This window comes from Carex rostrata, chromosome 23 (assembly GCF_964058835.1).
Source record: "Carex rostrata chromosome 23, lpCarRost1.2, whole genome shotgun sequence".
Classification (NCBI taxonomy): domain Eukaryota; kingdom Viridiplantae; phylum Streptophyta; class Magnoliopsida; order Poales; family Cyperaceae; genus Carex; species Carex rostrata.
Genome location: NC_135940.1, coordinates 1,662,605 through 1,686,801, shown reverse-complemented (window position 1 = coordinate 1,686,801; position 24,197 = coordinate 1,662,605). Strand labels below are relative to the sequence as shown.

Here is a 24,197-nt window from a genome sequence, read left to right as displayed (position 1 = left end):
TGTTTAGGGTTTCTATCGACCAGATCTAGATACCTAACCTCAACTTTCGCATTTTGGCCTAGTACCCGATTACCGGACTCAAATACTTCCCTCTTAGATGCGTTAAACCTCAACTTTCGCATTTTGGCCTAATTTATCTAAGTTACTTGTTGGTTTACTAAAAGTATCCAAGGACTTTCGCCTCAAGGAAAGTTTCACCTTTCGGGTACTCCTTGGTTTAACCCTACTTCATATACTTTATTCGGTTGGATTAAATGTCATAGACTTGGCTCCTAACACTTAGATGTGCGCATTCATCTAACGGGATGACTAATCAATTCAAGCAAGCACAAATAAAGCAATCAAAATACTACTCAACAAAGTAAAAACAAAGCATTCAACACAAAATCCAAGTAGCATGCAAACAAAACCAAACTAGAAACTACATCTTAACCCTAGAAACAAAGTAAATTAGCTACTCATGTTCATAAGATAACACAAATAACAGAAAATAAAAGAGTTCATGACAAAACAGTGGAGAAATCCGAAGATCCGTTGCAAACTCGCGTTTTTCACTTCTCTTCCTCTCCTCCTCCTCTTGTCTTTTGCTCCAAGAAAGCTTGTCCAAGTTCCAGTTGTGAATCCCCCTTTTTTTGGTGAGGAAATATCTCAATTAATGCTCCAGATCGCGCCCCAAAAGGCTTCCTTTTCGGCCTCCTTAAATTATGCTCATTTCAGATTCCAGCTGGATTTTCCGAATTAGCGCCCTACGGGCCGTAGGGGACCCCGTACGGGCCGTATGGGACCCCGTACGGGCCGTATGGGACCCCGTACGGGCCGTATGGGACCCCGTACGGGCCGTAGGGGACCCCGTATGCCTGTGCTTTGTCTTGGAGACTTTGTGCCTCTGTTGTGGAACCTTATGTGTAGTTGGGTAGATCCTGTACGGGCCGTACAAAATGTCATACGGGCCGTATGAAAAGTAGTCAGATCCAGTTTTTCGCCCTTTTTCCTGCAAAATACCAAACAAAGCATAGCAGTACCACATTTCATCGAAATATAAGTAAAAAGTCCACATTTATAGGCTTTAAAGCACAGGTTTCAGTGTAAATCAGGGCTGTAATTTAGATATAATATGGAGATATCAGTGATTTTGTTTTTTAATTTATAATCAACAAGTAATAAAAATTTTCTTATGAAATGCAGATGTCTCAGGATCAAGCGGGTTATCATTACTATCAAGGACTGTCTCAGGAGCAGGCGAACGAGATGGAGCAAATACAATTTGACCAGGCAAGGCACGAATCAATGATGGCTCATATGGAGGCGCCTCTGACTCCATTCTTCGACCACGCATTCGGTGATCCTGGGGCGTCGTCTTCTTATGATGCATGTGATCCTGGGGCGTCGTCTTCTTATCCACCTCCGGCAGAGGATCCGTCTCAGACACCACATGCAGTGGATCCCACTGACGAACCGCGACGTTCACAGCGTGCTAGGGTTGACACTTCTCGCTTCTCACATTCGCAGTATCCGGACGACCATGTACATGCACAGCATCGCCAGTAGGATTTATGGATTTTATCTTGTTATTTGCGTTATATCTTGTTATTTTTTATTATCTTGTAGGACTCGTCGTATATTTTTCATTTATAGATTTGTGTTATATTTTGTTATTTTTGATTTATCTTGTCATGTGTGTTGCATCGAAACCATATCCTATAACTTAACAAAATAAAATAGTTCTCAACACATACAAATAAAATAAGTCTCAACACATACAACACATACAAATGCTTCACAAAATAACGTACTTAACAATGCTAGCCAGACTTTTTTATCTCCCCCAGGCGACGTGCTAGCCAAGCTTTTTTATCTACAAAATCATCATCAGATAGTTCAACTCGTAAATATTCCTTTATCTGCACACATCTCGGACAGTCCTTTTCATCTCTTCCACATAATTGACAAATGTTTTTCTTTTCCTCGGTCTTTTCTCGATTGTTACTGTCCATCTTGGTGGTCTACAATTTCATAATCAGCAACATTAAAAAATTACATAAGAAAATAGTTCTCACCACATACAAATAAAAAAACACACATGTTAATTTCTACGACGCATAGTGAAATGTTGTCCGAGGGTGCGCCAAACGGTTGTACTTGTTCTTGCTGGTTGCTCTGCCGCTGCTTGCGCCTGTCTTGCTGCCTTCTCTACATGTAATAATGAGCATGCATTAGATTGTGAAATTAGTTAAAAAAAATTAACAACAGTTGGTTGATCAGTTATACCTGCAGCATTTCGATCAATTGTCTCACGATGAGCCTGGTGTCCGAGTCTCCGACCTCGCATTCTGTCCATTTCCATCGGTATGCGGTCATGTCGTCTCCTTCCTTTTTTTATCAGTCTCGACTCAGGTTTAATTTTCAGGCCCTCATACATGGGCCATTCACATTGGTTGCTTTTCAGTTCCCAATGTCCACTCCATGTCTGTGCCACTATTGACATACGGTACAAGGGGTTGACGTATAAATTTTCATTATATCTCATTTCACGGACAACGGCCATGAAATGAGAACAAGGTATGCCGGTCAATTGAGGCTTCTGACATTCACATTCAACCTTGTTGTTGTCCTTAACAACAACCCTATACCCGAAATCCCTACGAGTATACTCAAGTCTCGGCTGATTACGCCTTGCTGGAATTTTTTCACCCTTAACTAGGACCTCAAAAAGCCCATGACTTTCATGATAAGGAATCACAGTCATGTCCCTTCCTTTTCCGATACGCTTTTGCAATAACTTAGTTACCCTGTCGGACCACACCTGACCATGCTGACATGCCATTTGAGCTTTGTTCCATCGTTCAAAAAACCATTTATTTAATTTATAGAACGTATCCTCCACGACCGCTGCAACTGGTAATCGCCGACTAATTTTGAACACGGCGTTCAGTGACTCTGACCCATTTGTTGTCATTATCCCCCATCGGTGGCCTCCGTCCAAAGCTTTATACAACTTCTCTGGACATGGAAGCTCGTCTTCATCGTTAGGGTCCCTCTTACCCACCTTGTTAAGGTAGTCGATAGCCTTCGGACAACCAATTTCAAAGTCTTGTAACATCTCCTGCAACCTCCTAGGTTTGCATTTGTTCACTCCAGCTATGAACCTGTCGCTGACCTCTCTCTTACGGTCCACGTGCTTGTAGAGATTTTCGGCAACATGTTGGGACCAATACCGATGCACACATTGATCGGTAGACTCATCCCATCCGAGATTTGGATCCTGAAACACGGCTTTAATTCCCAAATGTCTATCCGATATGACACAAAAGAATCGATTATCTCCAATTACTTCCAACCTTAACCATCTCATAAAAAAACCCCAGTTGTCAGCGCTTTCTTTCTCCACAATTGCAAAAGCCACTGGAAGCAATTGGTTTTCAGCATCGTACATACATGCCATTAGCAGCCTACCTTGGTACCGTCCCGACATGAAACATGCATCGATACTAATCACTGGTCTGAGGAACGGTATCGCTGCAATACACGCTCCAAATGCCCATGCCGCTCTGTGGAAGTGCCTATCAGTTTCTTTCTCAATCGGTTTCGAGATCACACAATACTTAGTTCCTGGATTGTTTCTCTTGATGGCTTCCAATAGTGGAATAAGCAAGTTGTACGAGTTCTCCCAACTCCCAAATAGATTTGCAATAGCAAGCTCACGGCCTCTCCATAATTTGTTGTACTTGGGGGTTACCTTATCATATTTCATCATGACGACATCTCGAATATGATTTATAGAAGAGCACACGTCCCTTCTAATGGTCTTATCAATCGCAAGGGCAACCATCTCTGCTGTAAGCTGACAATGATCAGTACGTGTTGCCGATACTGTGCACGTATGGGGAAGTGTTTGTTTGGTAATAATCCAAGATTCTGAAAGACCGTTCTGCTTTACGGACACCTTAAATTTACAAAAAGCATCTCTGCACCCCACCTCGTAACGTCTAGGTTCGCTCCTAATAACCCTGCACTCACAATTATTTTCAAGATGAAACTCATTGATTGCTATCTTTAGAGCCGTTTTCGACTCATAAAATACACCTTTAGCCAATGGATTATCTGTCATTTTTTTTGAGCTGCCGAAAAAATCGACATCCGCAGGCCGAAAACCGGATATGTCATTGAAACTGTCAACCGGATGTGTCATATTTTCCCGACCAGTAATCAGGTACTGTGATTGACGGGACTGTGGTTGTAACTGATTGGGCTGTCCGATATCATCATCGGAACCCGACGACTCACCGGAGAGCATCTCATCTTCACTCGCCAAACTATCAGAATCAATTGCATCCACAGGTACATGCGAATAATCGCGTACATGTCTGCGGACCGCACTGGAACTGGGTCGGGATCTCATTGGTATATCCACAGAGTGCCGAATGGTACTAGGTCGGGATCTAACTGGTATTGGGTCTTGATCCACATGATTCTGACTGCTACTGGGTCGGGATATAACTGGTTGATCCACAGAGTTGCTACCGGTACTGGGTCCGGGTCTCATTCTTACATCCACAGAGTACCGACCAGTGCTAGGTCGGGATCTAACTGGTATTGGGTCGGGTTCCACAGGATTCTGACTGGTACTGGGTCGGGATCGAGGTTCAGGAATCTGACTAGTACAGTTCGGTTCCAATTCTACATATAACTCCATAATCTTGAACCTTTGTGAAAAAGACGACACAATTCCTAAAATCATTTTGAATGATTGTTGGTCCATTACCGGTACTAATTGTTAGTCACGTTGTCCATCGGTGGACATATTAAACCTGGCTTGAATTTCCAGATTTGCTTGACTAGCATTGTACCCAACAAATTTATAAATCTCATTCTGAAGATAATCAAAATTGTGGTTCACGGTTAGCGGTAATGAGTATTTAGCTCGGGTACTGTAATAGACCCCGTCATCATTATATTGGATTTCCCCTCCAGTATAAATTTTCGCACAAATAGTTGTCATTTTTAATTTCGATTGGTCTGGCAATTTCAAAAATAACAACATATAATTAATTAAAAATTGTGTTGTCATTGGTAAAAATATTCTAGACAATTTTCAATAATTATTCTACACTATTTTGGAATTTCATAAATTAATAGGGCACCATTCTAAACTATATTGGAATTTTTTAAATTATTATAAACCATTTTGGAAGGTTGTAAACAATTCTAAATTTTCTGGACAATATTATAAAAAATAAAAAAAAATGTTGGCATGAAGTAATTAATTATAAATTAAATTAAATTAAAAATAACATAAAGAAAATAAAATTACCTCAATCGAAAACCGGTCGATCTGACTGTCAGAGCTCCGTAAGGAATCCGAAAAGCAAAAAGTTCCTAAAACAATTCTAAATCATTTCAGAATTAATCAAAATTATTTCAGAATTAATAAAATTATTTTAGAATTAATGAAACTTTTAAATTTATTCTGCACCATTTTTTATTTTTTTCAATTAATATGACAATATTCAGAATTTAAATAATTTCAAATTAAATAGTTACATATTTAAATAATTACAAATTAAATACTTCTAAATTTAAATTATAAATAAAATAAATTTAAATTACAAATAAAATAAATTTAAATTACAAATAAATTAAATTTAAATTATAAATAAATGAAATTAAAATTATAAATTAATGAAATTAAAATTATAAATTACTTAAATTTAAAATATAAATAAATTAAATTATAAATAATAAATTAATTAAATTTAAATTATAAATTAATTAAAACTTACTGTGAGAGAGCGGATGATGTGAAAGCGACGACACTCTGCGAATTTATAAACTAAATTTAATGCATTTCCGGAAAAAATATTTCCGGAAATTCCGTCTATTTCCGGAAAAAATATTTCCGGATTCGGAAACCGGAAATTTTTTTTCCGGAAATGGGGCCTGTTTTCGAAAAAAATTTTCCGGAAAGGGTATATTTCGAGAAACATTGCTGATGCGGTTATTTTTTGAAATTTAATATTAAATTTGGATATTAATAAAAAATTCGGCTCTACGGTATTGTATTATTTTGTGTTGTATCTAGATTGTATTATTTTTTGTTTGTTTTGTTGTTGAACAGGATGAACAATAGCAACCGAGGTAGATCGTTCAATCGTGACATAGCGAGAGGAGTGTTAATAAGTGGTCGAGGTAGGAATGAGGAAAAAACATGCCCTGTAAAATATGCTTTGTTAAAAAAAAGATTTTATAAGTAGCCTATTCGGTTTGAAATTTCAGACGATGTCTTTGTGGAAAACTCATACAGCTATGGCTTGAAAAATAAAAAGTTGATGCAAAACCTCCAACGTCAGATGATGAGTTTGTTCTGTGTACTTATATTAGTAATGCTAGCACTTCATCAGCTGTCACTGATCCAAAGCCGCCTACTAAGGAGTAGGATTACTTGTGCACACATTAGGGTTTTAATTTCATCAAATTAGTATTTTTGTTTGTAAGCTGAATCTTAATTTTTTTTTTTAAGATTATTTATGTATTTTAGTGTATTAAAAATCTCTGAATTAATTGTTAAATATGCTAGAAAAAAATGTAGTTATAAAATAGTCTAAAGTAGTTCAAAACATAAAAATAATGTTAAACCGTACAATTAAAGTTCATAACCTAGTTCAAACCAAACAAATAAGTTCACACAAATTGATAATAAATTTAGTTTTGGATTGTTGCATCTAAATAAATAAGTTTATATGCGACGACGTCAGAATAATCTCAATCGACAAGTTCTAGCTCAGCTTCCAGATGCAGGTGCTTGAGTGCTAGATGCTTGGCTCGCAAGAGTGGGTTGTCTTCTACCAGTTGCCTCCGCACTCCAAATAAGCTTGTCGCTCCATACAGTGTAATTAACATTTTGTCCTTAACAAACTACATTATTAGTCAATTAATATTTATTAGTAAAATAAATTAATTAAAAATAAATAAATAAATTACATGTAGTCGTCAAAAGAATCGTCCGAAATTGTCTTTTACTTCTTTTTTTCTTTCCTCTAGAATTAGAATGAATTTTGAATAAACAGGAGAGAAAAAAAAAATGAATATATAGGGATTTATATATACTCCAGGCAGGGGGCGGTTTGGTCCTGATATATAGTTGGTCAACAGGTCGCCCCTTGTTTGAGAGGTCTTGACTGTTTTGAAAATAATTCAGTTCAGATGGCAGATTTTATAATTTTTTTATTTTTTAGGGTATTAATAAAAAAAATCGGAGCTCTCCTTGTTATGAACTTGTGGAAACTGCTCGTGCCCGAGATGCTAATTCGGCGCTGAAAAGAAAAATAATTCGTGCCAAGATGACTTCTCTAAAATAAAAAAACACACTATTCAAATTGACTTGATAATTTTTTTATTATATAGTTTATAGTTTATAAAAAAAAAATCCATATTTTATCATCGTATTTCTTTTTACTTTTTCTCTCATTATCCACCGCCTGCAGCCCATTCTAGAACTTTTTATTTTTTCTTGGGAACCAACTCTATTCTTTTTCTTCCTCTTTTCGTTGCGCAAAAGAACAGACAACAGAGCAGCTTCCTCTTGAAAAGAAAAAAAATATATATATAAAACAGAAGGGTTTTGCACTCTCTCCCCTCAAACAGAGCTAGGGTTTGAGTCTCTTTCTGTCGCGCCTGTAGTTGCTAGGGAAAGGTGATCGTAAAGAAAGCTCTAACCGATAATCATTGCCCTTGCGGTATTGTATTTCTCTTTTTTCTCATTTTCTCGGTTCATGCTTAAATCCGCCATTAATGGTTAAAATTGTTTACTTAGAGCAATAAAAACGTAATCGTAGAGTGTAGAAAGGCTAAATATGCGCGTACGGGGTCAGCCCCGAACTTGGTACTGGTCTCAAATAGCACGATACCAGTGCTTTGCTACTCCTACTCATGTGAGATGGGGGATGCTGTACTGAGTCTTGACCTTGGTACTGATCGGTACAGGTCTTAGCCACTCTTTTGGTTCTAGGGACTGATTTGTAAGAATAGAATGAAGGAGTGGTTAACCTATTAAATTCCCAAGTCGTTAGTAATATTGACTTGTCAGAAAGGTTAATTTGCAAAATAGTGAACATTCTAAACCCGACTGGATATTAATAAAATGGGAATGTGATTTGAATTGTGAGCCTTCGGGCTTGCTTAATAAATTAAAAACGAATTGAGTTGAGTTTTGGGCCTATTATAAGAATAAATGTAAATAGGATCTTTAGGTAAATATAGTGAATTCTGCTTAAATTGAGCTCTGCCCAAAAATGAATAATGAAAATAAATTGCATTGAACTTTGATGATTAATGGACTTGGCATTCTAATTATTGCTTTTATATACCTAGGACTTGCTGAACAGCAACTTATATTACCTTTTTTTCTTCTTTCCAACATCTGATAAAAAATCATTCAACAAAACACTATCCTGAGGAGGGCAAACCGATGCACCTGACTCGGTACGGCGGTACCCATAATCTTCTGTTTCATCTCCATTTTTCTCATGCCAGGTTTCATTATGCTGAGGGAATTATTCCACCCTAGCAAGGCTTCTTGAAAAGGAGGTTTTGCCAGTTCATGCTTACATATACATATCTCCTAATTTTCTCAACTCAAATTGCTGAAGCTTTTGCCCAGAACTTCATTATTAGATATACTATTAGATTTACTAAAAATTTGACTTTCAAATTAGTTTTGATTATATTGAATGATTTAGGCAAGATCAAGCATCCAACACAGAGACTAAATATATGGCTTGTTAGATTTTGTATGGAATTGCATTGCCACATTTTCTATGTAACATAGAGACTAAATATATGGCTTCATTCAATGTATTTCATCTTCAATGATTCAGGTTATCGACACGGACAAATACATACTAAAGTATTTTTTTCTTGTAAGTATTCAATGATTCAGGTTATCGACAGGGACAAATACATACTATAGTATTTATGTCAAAGAATAACATGAGGCCTACTTATATCTGGATGGAGACTTATTTATAGTTGGTGTTCTAGATGAGACAAAAGAGATGATTAAATGTCTTAATCTCAGGAACTCCAAGCCAAAGCCATATTAATAAGGGATGATTTATTTCATTGCATACGAGCTAGTTGTTTGGGTTAGCATGCGTCGGTCAATCATTGAACTTGGGTACTAAGAAGGTATCGTAGGTCACTAAGGATAAATTAGCCATCAAATCCTAATTGTATTTTCAAAATTTAGTGTCACACTTTTGACAAGAAACAGAAGAAGAAAAAGACAGGGAAAAAGAAACGGATGTTTATTACTAGATATTATACTTTATCAGAATCCTCTAAGGCTCTAAGCAACTACAAATGCTCATAGGAAGACTGATTTGTTGGTCAACTGCGGATTCAAGTCTTAGAAATGTTGCTTCATGTAAAGTTCACATGGAATCCAACTGAATCCATATATGTAGTTTTAATGGATTTTTACTCTGTTTTTTTTATTAAACATGTGCTAATATGAACTGGCATGCTGGCCATCTCATTTACTATTAATTGTTACCAAGGGTCTATATATTTATCTGCAATTTTACTTTAGTTAATTTACGAGGCTGGATTATTAATTCCATCAATTTTACAGTCTGATCAAGACCCAACATATTGTGGGTGTTTAATTCAGACATCAGTACGTAATTACCGCTGCGATTTTTTTCCTTATTTAAGATTGAAAATGCAAAGCACTAGCTTTTTCAACCGCACTTCTTTGAACTTAAGCATCATATCAAATCTACAATTAGAAAAGGTCTGAACTAGCAACTGGTTCATATTCTGACAATTGGTTCATATTCTGACTGATCTCAAAAGAAGTGACAATGAAGTATGACCACCTGTGTTTATTCAATTGTTCTTATTCTTCCTGTTTATACATAATATTTCACATTTCCTTTTCATGTGCTTTCGTATATATGCGACTTTCTGTCTCCGTAATGGGGCAGATACATATAATGTTTGATTTTATTGACTGAGATACAAAATTTTATTTTCCTTGAAAGCTATCCTCGTATAAATTTCAGTCATATTGCAATGTTTCTGGTGCCGTGGCCCTTTGATCTTGTTCATGTGTCATTCGATGACATGATCATTTAGTCACATAATAATTAGGATAATTATCATGAAGACCCAAACATTTGAAAATTACATTTCTTAACTATCATTAAGTTATAGTTGTTGTACGTATTATATGCTCATGGAAAATCCAATATACATTGGGTAAGGAAATGGGAGTTAACTATCATGCTTGAAGAAAAAACATTAATAAATATTTGTTAGTAAGACAATGAAGACATTAGTGGATAACAAAGAATATATGAAGGTTGTTCCAGCTTGTATATTTTTTTAGCAATCAACAATAGGATTGTGCTATTCCTTGACAAAGTAATATTTAATTGGAGGACATAACATGCATGTCTGACATTTTTATATATATGATGACTAGCTAGTGCTTATTGTTTAATCAACCTTTTACAAGAAGAAACTCAAAATTAGATAGATATATTTTTCTAATCACAAGTACATGCAATATATCACCTCAAAATTATGTTGAAGTTCTTATTTCTTATCCTTTCACACATCAAATTGATACAAAAATCACAGAAAAAAAAAATTAAATGGTCCTATATTTGGAGAAAATCCTCTGAAGCAAATCCTATCAAATCTCTCAACAAAGAATCCAAGTCATCCCATTCGCAATTTCTTTCAACCACGGATGCATTTGTACAAGTATCTGTTAGGATTGTATCACTTGAGCATGAACCTTTCTTCAACAGTTGAGGCCTGCTCGGTTTGCACTCTGGCAAATGCGGCATTTTATTGACACCGCTATCTGCTTCAATTAAACTAAATGAACTTGGTTGTAGAGGAGATGCTGAGGATATTGTTTTGTGAAAATCGCATGTATGCGTATTTATGTATGTCACTTTGAACAAATGGGGGTCACTGTTGCTTGTTTGTTGCACTACCTTTTTCGTTTCGCAACCTTGATCTTTGTATGTGCATCTGAAGTAGCCCCTGTATAGGAAGATGAAATTGTTTAAATTTTAAATTGATACCGCAACATTTTTCTTAAACATAGTTGGTAAACTATATTCAAGTGTGAGCGTAAAATAAGTAGAAAACTAATAGCATTGACTACTTACCGTGATAAGTTGGTGCCAATAATCTTCTTGTCTCCATATTTTCTCCATTGATGGCCGTCGTCATATGGCATGGTTGTGTCAGTTGTCCAGGAATTCTCCCCTAACCTGTACTTAATTCAACAAATTAATCCAAGCACAATTTAATATGGATATCATGTTGAGTGGTTTCAATCGGTTGTTTGAACCTTGCAAAATATGAATCTGAATTAAAACAGGGCTTCAATTTGCGATGTACATTAGCCAATCTATATATACATATATGCAACTAATGCTATGTCACTGACAACTATTGAATCAAACTGCAGTCCATATATATAACAAAAGGTTCTTAAAGCATACGACGAACAGATCACATGACTTAACTAACGTAATTCGGTATATTGATAACATCACAATTTTTCATTGAGCTAATTTTCAGAAACAGATTTAAGCTTTTATGTAATCTCAAGAGAATGAATATATATTTGTGAATTTTGATTTATCAGCTTTAGCAAGTTTTGCCAAACAATTTAGAAAGTTTTGTCACACACAATCATTAATCAAACTTGATGTGATTACTTATGCTTCATTAAAATTTGTAATCAAAGAAAAACAATATTAAATTTATACTCAGAACTCCGAATTGAGAAGCCAATTTTTTCATAAGAATATGAAAATCAACATAAAATTGAATTAATATATAAAAAAAAGGTTGAGTGAATCATTGATTATCATCTATATATTACCTTCTTCTTTTGCCCCTTTCATTCTCAGTTCTGTGATTGGTATCAGAAGAAACCACACTATCAAGCACAGTATTCTGTGATTTAACCCCAACTGTACTGACACCAGACCTCATGATACCAAGTGCATAATTTAAAGCTTGCAAACCCTCTCTGAAAAGAGGCTCAGCCAACTCTTGGATATTCACCACTTCCTCTCCTTTCCTCGATTTCAACTGGAGAAAACTCTGTAGTTCTTTAAGTATTTCATAACCTCTACCAACTTTTCTAATGGCTGCCTCTTGATCAAGGTACGAGTTTCTCATATATGTAGCAGAGAATTAACCGTTGCTAGTTAATTTGTTTGTTTATTTAGTTAGCTGGTGTAGAAGGAATTAGGATGAAGGTGAGAGCATGTCCAGCTTATTGATCTTATTTATATTGCGAATGTAAGTGGTCTTAAAAATAAACAAAAACAGCAAATTCTAGGAAGACCTCGAGTCCTTTTTATGACACGCTTATTGGTGATGAACAATAAAAGACTTTCTGCGGTTCCTTGCATGTACGTAGAAGGATCTATCAACAATTAATTTTTAACTTATGGATTTCATGGTTTTGTAGTTTCAACATAATCAGCTAGAAACCTCAGGTAATTTATATATCTTAATTAAAAAAATAAACTATTGAACAAAGACTCTTTTTCCCATTTTATTTACCAAGTAAAAGAAATGTATACGACTTGATCGATATATACCTTATACCAGTGGGTGCCACAGAAGATCTGTTAAGCCCATTTGCTAGTGTGGTAAACTGACTTTGTTGCTCGCTGAAAATTAGAAGTCAGAGCATTGAATATGATAAATTAGAGCATTGTTTTTTATTCAGTATCCGATTAATTAATTGGTTTGAACCCGATTAGCTATATAAACTTGATTAAATTCTGAATCCTTCTCTGTATTATTAAATTGTAGATTAGTAGAATAAGTTGAACCAACTACTTATTTAATTACTGAAGACTTAACAAATCTATTCTGGTCTGTTTTCTACCTAATCATATCCTATATAAAATACAAAACCACCCTCCGTTAATATCTTATTGTGCCCTTTTTACAACTATTATTAATTAATCTTTCATCGTATAACTATTATGAAATTGTCAAGGACATCTTACAAAAATCGCCTCTTCAAAACAAAGGCCACAAAACAAAACAAAACAAGACAAAACAATCAGCCAAATGTGACAGAAGCACTGACGCTATATGTCGAGACAAGATCTGCACTTTCATCTTCTACTAGGTACATTTCAGAAAAAGAGGGAACAAAAAATTGCAAAAAAACACATGGATTAGTGATTTTTTTTATTAATAGAATGTGGTTCTAATTAGAAGAGAAACAATATGCCTATATAGAAGCAACATGACCCTGGATTTATTTGAGGAGCCATTTTAATTTGTCAGTATTGTTCAGTTTGTACTACCACGCATGCCTCAATTATATATTATGGACAATATATATATATTACCAACATGTATCCAAAAGTGTTGCTTAGAAGTTAGAACCATGGATCATATCAAAACGCATCTCAAAGAAATATCATGTCCCGGTAAATTAAGCATACAGTATACTAATTTCATCAGTATATACCATATCCTTCCGACAATTGGAACATAAATTACCACAATATTTCACATTATTTCTTCTTTTTTTTCATTTAAGCTCCTCCTCTCCATTTTTGTGTGATCTCATTAGCTTGGAACATAAATTTCTGCACCAACCCTCATAAATCCTCCACCAATTAATTTGTACTCGTAAACTATCCCAACATTCAATTTTTTATTTACTATAAATTGAAGACATCAACACATATTCTTGGTTGGGGGTAAGAACAGTGTTAACCCAAGAATAGCTTCATTTTTTTTTTTTTTAAAAAGTGGTTATCCAAATAAGAATTAGACATTTGGGTTAGTTCAAAAATAGCTCCATATTATGTTAATTCTGAGAAGCTTTGGGTTCGCAAAATTACAAGCTAGTAGAGTTAATGATATTAATAAAAAATAAATTTGTACATTTTTTTATTCCTTTCTCTCAACTGCGATATTAAAGTTAGTTTAAATATTATATTATTATTAAATAAAATGTTGTATTAGAAGCCAACACGGGTGGTACACTCAAGCCATTCCTTCATTGACTCGACTTCAAATAGATCGTGGGACGGAGTAAGGCTCCCCCCACCTCTTACAAGTTGTCCGGAATCAAAAAGTTTCAATGTGGAATAAAATAAAATATTCAATTAAATTAGTATTAAATAAAACATTAGTTTATATATTAAATGTAATATAATATTAATTTAAATATTATATTAAATATAATATAATTTTAGTTTAAAATATTAGATTAGTATTAAATAAATACAATATCGGATTAATTTAGTATTTAATAAAATAATTATTTAAATATTATATTAGTTTAAATCATTACTTTATTCATTCCCTCCATCACTATAAATTTCATATATACATTTCAAACAATATTTTTATTAACTCGAATAATTTGAAAATACAAAGGTTTATAAATATACTTGAAAATTCATATCACTATTTTTAAGCGCACTTTACTTCAATTAAGATAAATCTCTAAGTATTTGAAAATTGGAATGTTACAAAATTATCCAAAAATAATATTTAATATTAACAAATTATAAAATTGTACCTCATTCTAAAATTTAATCGTACCCTATACTAATTAAGCATCTTAATTAGTTCCCACTTGCTTTTGGTCCTTTATAAGTTTCTATGGTTTCATACGTATATACGATTCAAAATCCTTTTACACCAAACAGCTTAAGAAACCCAACAAAATACCTCACCATAATATCTCTCTATAGCGAATTCCAATAATAATAATAATAAAATCTAGCTAGTGGTGATCATACGTACGTATATATATATTTGGTTCTAGAGTGGTCCCGGAGTCAGAGTGGCGTTAGTTGATATTGATTGAAACAAAAATTTGTAAATATGCACGTTGTTAATTAGCATTGTAACAATAATTTATATGTGAAATCTAGTAACATATATATATATTCAATCCACTTGGAACGAATTGCAAATTCCAAGAAGCAATTCATCATGTAGAATCAAAATTTGTCCGTATCGAAAACTCCCAAAAAAATTTAATATGACACGTACGTACGAATCCAATATGAAATTGCAAATTGAAACTAAAAAATATTTCCAGAATATATAGTTGAGAGGAAATTTTCTAATCAATAAATCAAATTCAAATAAATTTCATTAAAGTTTTTATTTTATACTGCATGTCTTTTTCAAATTGGAAAAAAAAAAAATCATATTTGAGTACGTAGTTCACAGTGAGAGGATATGTATAAGTTAACTTTGTTTCTGCAATTAATCAATAGTCTTTCATTAAAAACAAAAATATATTCACACAATGAATATGAAATTATTCTTCCTTCGATGTAGCTAGGTACTTGTAAATAAAAAAATAAAAAAAAATAAAACGAATGATTGTAATGCTTGGTATGAATAGGCCTTCATCAAATTTCAAGTAAACAACGGTATGTAACTAGCTGGAATTTGGATATATAAACAAGCTAAATCTCCTGGATCGGAAATCGATGGATCGAAATGATAATTTACAACTCCATCAAATATGCTACAGTGACGATTGTGATTAATCACAATCGTCACTGTAGCATATTTGATGGACTTAAGAGAGAGAAAATTCAAGAGGCACACACCTGAAGATGGACAACCTAATTACAGAAATCATACATTGGCATTCTCGCAGAGATATCATTCCTGTAATAAATGGAAAAAAAAAATGGAAAATAACCTGAAGCTTGCCATATATGGGACTATATATGCTTATGCACTTGATGAACTATATTATTATAAATATAGTCTTTAAAATAATTCTAAAATTATGCACTTGAGCAGGAACACGCACTGACATAGATTTTGGGCCATCCATGCAAAAAGGTAAATCTTAATTTCATGGGTTAGAGAACGCGTTTTCTTTCTCCAACGCGGGATAGATATGAGTATATTAGAGTATTAATTAGTATATAGTAATTAATTGCATATAGCACGTGTGTCAAACACCCGATAATATGAGGCTGCTATATATATACTATTAAGCTAGAATATGAGGTTTGAACACAATTTCTCGTTATCGAACAGAAACATATGCATTAATATATAGTGTTTGCTTGGGATGCTTGAAATTTTATTTAAGCATCAAATGTGGATAAAGTTCTCAACTTATCTTCAATACTAATATAATTAAATAGCATAGATGATATTTCAAATGTCTAAAGAGGGATGATAATACTCCTTTATCAGCATCACTTTCTTGCACTCATGTGTTGGTATATATGTTCGATAAAAAAAAAAAAATTCCACCTTATATTATTAGAATAAAAATTATCAACTGTGGTTGTGCTTTGACTTATTTAGAAATGTATTTAACTTGATTCTTTTATGCTTATTTAGTAAAAGACAAATATTGAGCACTTAGTAAAAGACAAATATAATCACCTGTGATTTCAGATATATGAACAACTTGCATATATATTAACTATAAATATTTAGGTGTAGATAAAGGATGAAACAATAATTTTTGTTTTTGTTACAAGCTATATAACTTGGAATATTTAAAATCAAAATGTGCTGTTTATATTTTCGAGAAATGCGCTTTCGTCGTGGTGCAATGGAGGGTTCGTCTCAACTATATATATATTCTGAAAACATTTTCTTAGTTGCAACTTGCAATTCATATATATTTGGCATTCACGTACCATATATGCAATAGAGTTGAGTACAGAAAAGACAATTTAAGCTTCTGCATGAAGAATGATGCTTACAATTCAATTAATTATTAATGTTTTGCTTCAGTATCTATGCATATATGTTACTATACTTTCTATATAAATTATTGTTACAATGCCAATTTGACAATATATAATTAATACCCGAGTATGTATTTGACAATGTTTGTTTAATATACGAATAACTAGCGCCGCCTTGGGGACGACTCTCCACTACAGGAGCGGTTAAGCGACACCTATTCAGGCTTTTTATAAAATAAAACTAAAAATATTTCACTATGTTTATTGATTTCATGCACAATGGGCCAGGTCTAAATTTATGGTGGAATTTTGCTTTACTACTTTCCCTTTACCTTTTTATTATACGTATTATATTTGCCTTGACTTTAGGAATCTTGGGTTGTTGCTTTAACTTTTGTATACTCGCATGTGATCCTTGTATTGGTAATTGTATATATATTTGCCTTCAACTTTTACTCAACAACAACAACAAAAAAAAAAAAAAAAAAAAAACGACCACCTAGAACCTGACCCTACTCAAACCTAAGACTAAAAAAAAAAAATCTAAGATCAAATGATTCTTAATCCGACCGACCCAATCCAGACTAACTCGAGATCCTCAGATGATCCCAATTGAATGTAAATGATAACTATGAAAAACGAAAGGTAGGTCTACGGTCTACCATCGTTTGAAAACAAAATTAATATTGAAAGCAATTGCATATTTTGGCTGATCTTTTTTAATATATGTCCTACGGTCAGAAAAGATTGCCAACGAATTTTATGTATAAGTTCAAAGTAGTAGCAAGCATATGACTTTATGTATAAGTGGGCACAAGTATGAATCTCTCTGACTTCATTCTTTTGTATTTTTTTTTTTTTTTGAGGTAACATTGTTTTGTATTCAGTTGTACTATAAAACGGTAAAGTACAATCTATTGGAATTTGGAAGAACCAATTTTTTTTTTTTTAAAAGAAATTGAGCAACCAATCAGTCAAAGAGTCAACCACAATAGCACATGCGCTTAGCAGATCTTCTGTTGCACGTCTCTGCTTACCGTTAGGTATTGATATATATTTATTGGTTAAGGAGAGAGGGAAACAAATTGTCAGTCGAATATATATATTATCTCTGAAATTAACTCATGATAAATTAAATTATAGTTTAGATATCGTACTATTTTTACTAGAATGTACGTAAAGATGTGAAAACCAAAAGAATCCACAACATGAAAATCAGCTCTTTCATATATAAATTTCTAATGTAAGGAGCTGATCAAAATACCTGGATTATACAGGGTATAAATTTCATAACCTGTGGAAATGGCCTCACCCCTTCACTTTAAAACACCAGCAAAAACTTAATAAGAAACAAAGAAGTAACAGTTCTTTGCCTGTATGGGAAACTCATACCTTGATCAAGAGGCTATGACATACTGAAACAACTGCAAGGTCTTCTCCAGTTGAACTCGAGGAATGGAGAGGAAGCAGTACATAAGCAAGAGTTGCCTGAGCCTCTTTTCAGAGAGGCTTTGCAAGCTTTAAAGTATGTACAATCATTCTCCTAAGCTTTTTAGATATATTAACTCAATTCTTATGTTTCTTTTTGCATGATCTTAATGGAGAAGATGGAATTTTTATTATCAGTTATTTCTTTTGAAGATATCAATTTCTACATTTTTATTTTGTTTTTTCTGAAGACTCTATAGCTTGTTGTTTTTGTATTTGGGGTAAGACTCTGTTAATAGTTATGTCTAGGCCAAATTGAAAAATATATTTTCTTAGATATGCATTAGCAATCTCGACTTAGTATTTCAGTCAATTCATGTGAATTATATATGCTCCATATCTGTTCTTTGCAGCTTTCGTACAGCCATTTAATCCTTCTCAGTTTTCGAAACATCCAAGCATCTTTACTTTTACCAGTACCTGACACTTGTTCAACAAACTCTAATTACAAATTAGAAGACCATATGAGAAACTATATTGTATACAAGTCCTTAGTTTAGTTTATTGTTAATGACATGCAATAATAATTGTCTGAACTATACAGGGTAGAAGACAACTCTTGGATAAATAATACAAGCATGCCATATGATGATGGCTATCACTGGAGAAAATATGGTGACAAGAAGATTAGTACTGGCACTGATTTTTCAAGGTAGGTGCATAATATATATTTGATTTAGGTTTTATCCCTTGCTGCATTACCGCACTATTTTTGCATGCCATAATTATTTACTTAGTAGCTACCTTTCGGAAAAAAGAAAAGTGTTGAGAATAATTGAAGAATAGAAGGGTGATAATGTAAAATAAGGAAAAAAAGGGCTAAAGTGTAAATAGGATAATTAAATGATTGTACCGTTAGGTACCATTGTTTGAGTACCAACGGTAAATTGAGATAGGCATGTATAAAAGGAAGACACCTTCAATCTTGTAAAATACACAGAAAAATAATTCAAAAATTATCCTCATATTTGTATCTCAAAGTTCAACATGGTATCAGAGCGTTAGTTTCTGTGACCGAGAAAAATCGTTGCGTACCAGTAAACTGGTATCTCAACAGAAACAAAATTCGTAAACCGAAAAATCAGCAAGGAGCAAATGGCTCAAGAAGGGCAACATGAAGCTATCGGCAATGCCTCCAAGCTTACAAATACACTGCTCAATGGGAGAAATTACCTCACCTGGGCAAAAGCTGCAGCAAGAGCGCTCAGCGGTAGAGAGATGCGAGAATATATCACGGGAGAAAATAAAGAACCAAAAATTGTAAATCAGCTTGAGCTGACCGAAATCGAAAAAAAGGCAATGCGAAAATGGCGAACTCAAAACGATAAAATTATAACTTGGCTCACAAACTCTATGGAGCCACCCATTGCTGAACTATTCCTTCTCCCCGACACAGCCTTCGAGCTATGGGAAGCCGTGAAGGCCATGTACGGCCAAGAAAATAACTATTCTCGCATCTATCAACTAAAACTAGAAATCCAACAAGAGAAACAAGGCGAGAAAAAGCATGTAGAGTACCTTGGTGCTCTTCAAAAGAAAAAAGACGAGCTTCGGTCATATCGGCCGCAAACTGTCGATCTCGCCATAATCAAAAAAAGAGAAGAAGAAGATGATATCTTTGAATACCTTGCGGGATTAAACCCGAGTTATGAAGCCGTGCGAGCTCAAATTATGAACATGATCCCTCTCCCTTCCTACTCTCAAATTAAAAACATGATTCAACAGGAGGAAAGTAGAAGAGAGGCCATGGGCGGTCCACAAGTCGTTTCTGACGAAGGACCCGAGACCCACGGCCTTGCCGCTGCCAAAAAATCAAACTTTCCCAATTTCAGAAAAAACCCTAGTTCCCAAAATTACTCAAATCAAAATGAAATCAAGAGATGTACGGGATGTAAGAAGGAGGGGCACACTCATGAGAACTGCTGGTTTCTTCATCCCCATTTGAAACCAAAACATTGGAAAAATCAGAGCTCAATTGGAGGAGGAAGAGGAGATCGGAACGAAGGTAGGGAATTAAGAAATGAGGGGCGTGTGTATTTCGCTGAACCCAAGTCCTCCGCTGAACCATATAATTTAATAACCCTTGAACCGATTCCGAATAGTGGAATTAACGGGGCAGCAAGAAGAAACGGGCCTGGAGCAAATTTCCTTAATGGGCCCGGAGCAATTAACCACTCTGGCGCAGGCTTTTTCGCTGGCGGGTCAGAACCAAGCCGAAACGGGTCAGAGGCAGCAGCAGATCAATTGCAGTCACTAATCCAGCAGATGTCCGTGTTGCTAGCAAAACAGAACCCCTGTTTCTCTGGTATCTCTTCACACTCAAAAAAATTTAATTTGTTAGATAAAATAATTATTGACAGTGGAGCCACTGATCATATGTTTGGTAACCAAAAATTGCTAACAAATTTAGACTTGACCGAGAATAACCAATTTGTCTTGGTAGCCAATGGTATGAAGGCGAAAATAACCGGAATAGGTGAAGCTATGTTTTGTAATAAAAAAATATATAATGTATTGTATTTGAAAACTTTTCCTATAAACCTACTTTCGGTACAAAAATTAACACAAGAATTAAATTGTGATGTAATTTTTTCTTGTAAAAACGTTGTATTTCAGGACCGGGAAACCGGGACGAAGATTGGTGAAGGATTTCTTGAAAATGGACATTATTTTTTGAACCGGAAAAATTATCTTTGTGCTTCCGCTAAGTCCATCGACATTGATCTTTGGCATAGAAGATTTGGGCATCCCTCCGACAAGATTTTAAATTTTATTTTGGATTGTAAAAGCTCAAATTGTACTAATTGTGAAGTTTGCAAGTTAGCAAAACAAACAAAACTTCATTTCCTTAATTCTATTAGTAAAAGTAAAGCTATGTTTGATTTGATCCATTCGGATGTTTGGGGACCGGCCCCAATTGAATCGTATAATGGATTCAAATACTTTGTTACTTTTATTGATCATTTTTCAAGAACTACTTGGTTATATTTACTCAAATCAAAAGATGAAGTTTTTAACAATTTCAAGGAATTTTTTTATCTTATAGAAAATCAATTTAATGCTAAAGTAAAAATATTTAGATCGGATAATGGGACGGAATTTATAAATAAAAATTTTGCGAATTTCTTTAAAGAAAAATGAATTATACATCAAAGGACGTGTATTAATACACCCGAGCAAAATGGAGTATCGAAAAGGAAAAATAGACATTTGTTAGAAATGACACGAACGTTAATGTTTCAAAGTAATGTCCCTAAAGTATATTGGTCAGATGCTATACTTTGTTCTACACACTTGATTAATAGATTACCGAGTTCAAAACTAGAAAATAAAATCCCACTAGAAATTCTCTACCAACACAAAATTAGCTTCGATCACTTAAAAATATTTGGATGCACAAGTTTTGTACATATTAAAAGAAAAGACAAACTAGATTTTGTATCCACCAAAACTATGTTCCTAGGATATTCTTCTTTTAAAAAAGGATACAAATGTTATGATCTTATTAATAAAAAAATATTTATTTCTAGAAATGTTACGTTTTTTTTGAAAATGAACCATATTTCAAAAAAGGGGGAGAAATTCAAATACCTTGTCAAAATATAAACCCCATGATATCCTATCTTGAAAATCAAAACTTTGTTCAAAATGAAGATGATACAAGTGATCACGAAGAAGAAATAAATGAAAATGAAAATGATGTAAATGAAACCGAAGTAGAAACTAATTCGGGACCTAGAAGAACAACTAGAATTTCACAACCATCTACTAGACTCAAAGATTATGTAACTTATACCGTGCAATATCCAATACAAAATTTTGTTTTATACAATAAAATTTCGCCTTCATACCAAGCTTTCCTTACTACCATAGAAAAAGAAGTAGAACCAAAAAATTACCAAGAAGTCATTCAAAAATCAACTTGGAATAAGGCCATGAAAGAAGAGCTAAAAGCTCTAGAAAAAAATAAAACATGGGTAATTGTTCCATTACCAAAAAATAAAAAATCCGTTGGGTGCAAATGGGTTTACAAAATTAAATATAATTGTGATGGTACCATAGAACGGTATAAGGCAAGGTTAGTGGCCAAAGGTTTTACACAAACCTATGGTATAGATTACAATGAAACGTTTGCACCGGTTGCAAAAATGAATACCGTTAGGGTCTTATTCTCCATTGCCGTAAACAATGGATGGAACCTATATCAAATGGACGTCAAAAATGCATTTCTTCAAGGAACACTTGAGGAAGAGGTTTATATGACCCTACCACCGGGTCATATAAAAGAAAAAAATGCTAATCTTGTTTGTAGATTAAATAAATCAATATATGGATTGAAGCAATCTCCACGAGCATGGTATGGCAAACTTAGCTCATATTTAATTTCTTGCAATTTTAAAATTAGCAATGCCGATCATTCATTGTTTGCAAAAATTGAAGGAAATAATACAACTCTTGTGTTAGTATATGTAGATGACTTAATAATTACCGGAAATAATCTAGAAGAAATTAGGAAAATTAAATCCAAATTGAAAGAAAAATTTAACATTAAAGATTTAGGATATTTAAAATATTTTTTGGGAATAGAAGTAGCTTTTTCCAACAAAGGCCTATTAATTTCACAAAAGAAATATACTTTAGATTTATTAAAAGAAACCGGTAAATTAGGTTGTAAACCGGCCTCTACACCAATAGATAGTAAGTATAAACTAAATACCGAAGATGGTGAACCTTTAGAAGATATAAACAAATTTCAAAGACTTGTAGGAAAATTAATTTATCTCACGGTAACCCGTCCGGATATTTCATTTTCTGTAAGTCAAGTTAGCAAATTTATGCATTCACCAAGAACACCACATTTAGAGGCCATAAACATAATTTTGAGGTATTTAAAAGGAAATCCCGGAAAGGGAATATGGATGAAGAATAATAGTTCTAATGCAGTATGTGGCTATTCCGATGCAGATTGGGCCGGTAGCTTCGATAGAAAATCTACCACCGGCTTTTGCACATTTGTAGGCGGGAATTTAGTCACATGGAAAAGCAAGAAGCAAAATGTCGTGGCACGATCAAGCGCAGAAGCGGAATATCGAGCCATGGCATCAACCGCAAGTGAACTAATATGGCTCAAGCAATTGCTCAAAGACATGGGAATCAACAATGATCAACCCATGCAGATGTATTGTGACAACAACTCCGCACGTCACATTGCTCAAAATTCTGTATTTCATGAACGGACCAAACACATTGAAGTTGATTGTCATTTTATTAGGGAGAAGGTCCAAGCCAAGGAAATAGAAACACCATTTGTTAGAAGTGGAGATCAACTAGCGGACGTATTTACAAAAGGATTGGATCCAAAACCATTTGAGGAAATCACAAGCAAGCTAGGATTACTCGACATCTATAATCCTAGCTTGAGGGGGAGTGTTGAGAATAATTGAAGAATAGAAGGGTGATAATGTAAAATAAGGAAAAAAGGGCTAAAGTGTAAATAGGATAATTAAATGATTGTACCGTTAGGTACCATTGTTTGAGTACCAACGGTAAATTGAGATAGGCATGTATAAAAGGAAGACACCTTCAATCTTGTAAAATACACAGAAAAATAATTCAAAAATTCTCCTCATATTTGCATCTCAAAGTTCAACAAAAAGAAAATTATAATTTGATGTAAGATCGACCGAAATAATGATGCATATTTTTTCATCCTATTCCTACAGGAGCTACTTCAGATGTACATACAAAGAAAAATACGAATGCAAAGCCAAAAAGGTAGTGCAACAAACAAGCGACGGGGACACGCCTTTGTTCCAAGTGACATACACAAATAATCACACATGCAACTTTCGCAAAACAATATCCCCTCCAATTTCACAATCAAGTTCCTTTGGTTCAATTGAAAAAGATAGCGGTATCAATCAAATGCCAGATAGTATGCCTCAGTTGTCAATT

At 34.1% G+C, this 24,197-nt stretch overlaps 1 protein-coding gene across 1 annotated transcript; it reads right to left on the bottom strand.

The window, feature by feature from the left end:
- Positions 1 to 10,542: 10,542 nt before the first annotated feature.
- LOC144574968 (uncharacterized) lies at positions 10,543 to 12,313 on the bottom strand. The gene is made up of 3 exons (XM_078325080.1): positions 11,909 to 12,313; positions 11,184 to 11,288; positions 10,543 to 11,055 (listed from the first exon to the last, which is right to left on the bottom strand). The coding sequence occupies exons 1-3, from the start codon at positions 12,208 to 12,210 to the stop codon at positions 10,662 to 10,664; spliced, it is 801 nt and encodes a 266-aa protein (XP_078181206.1). The 5' UTR covers positions 12,211 to 12,313; the 3' UTR covers positions 10,543 to 10,661.
- Positions 12,314 to 24,197: the final 11,884 nt, after the last annotated feature.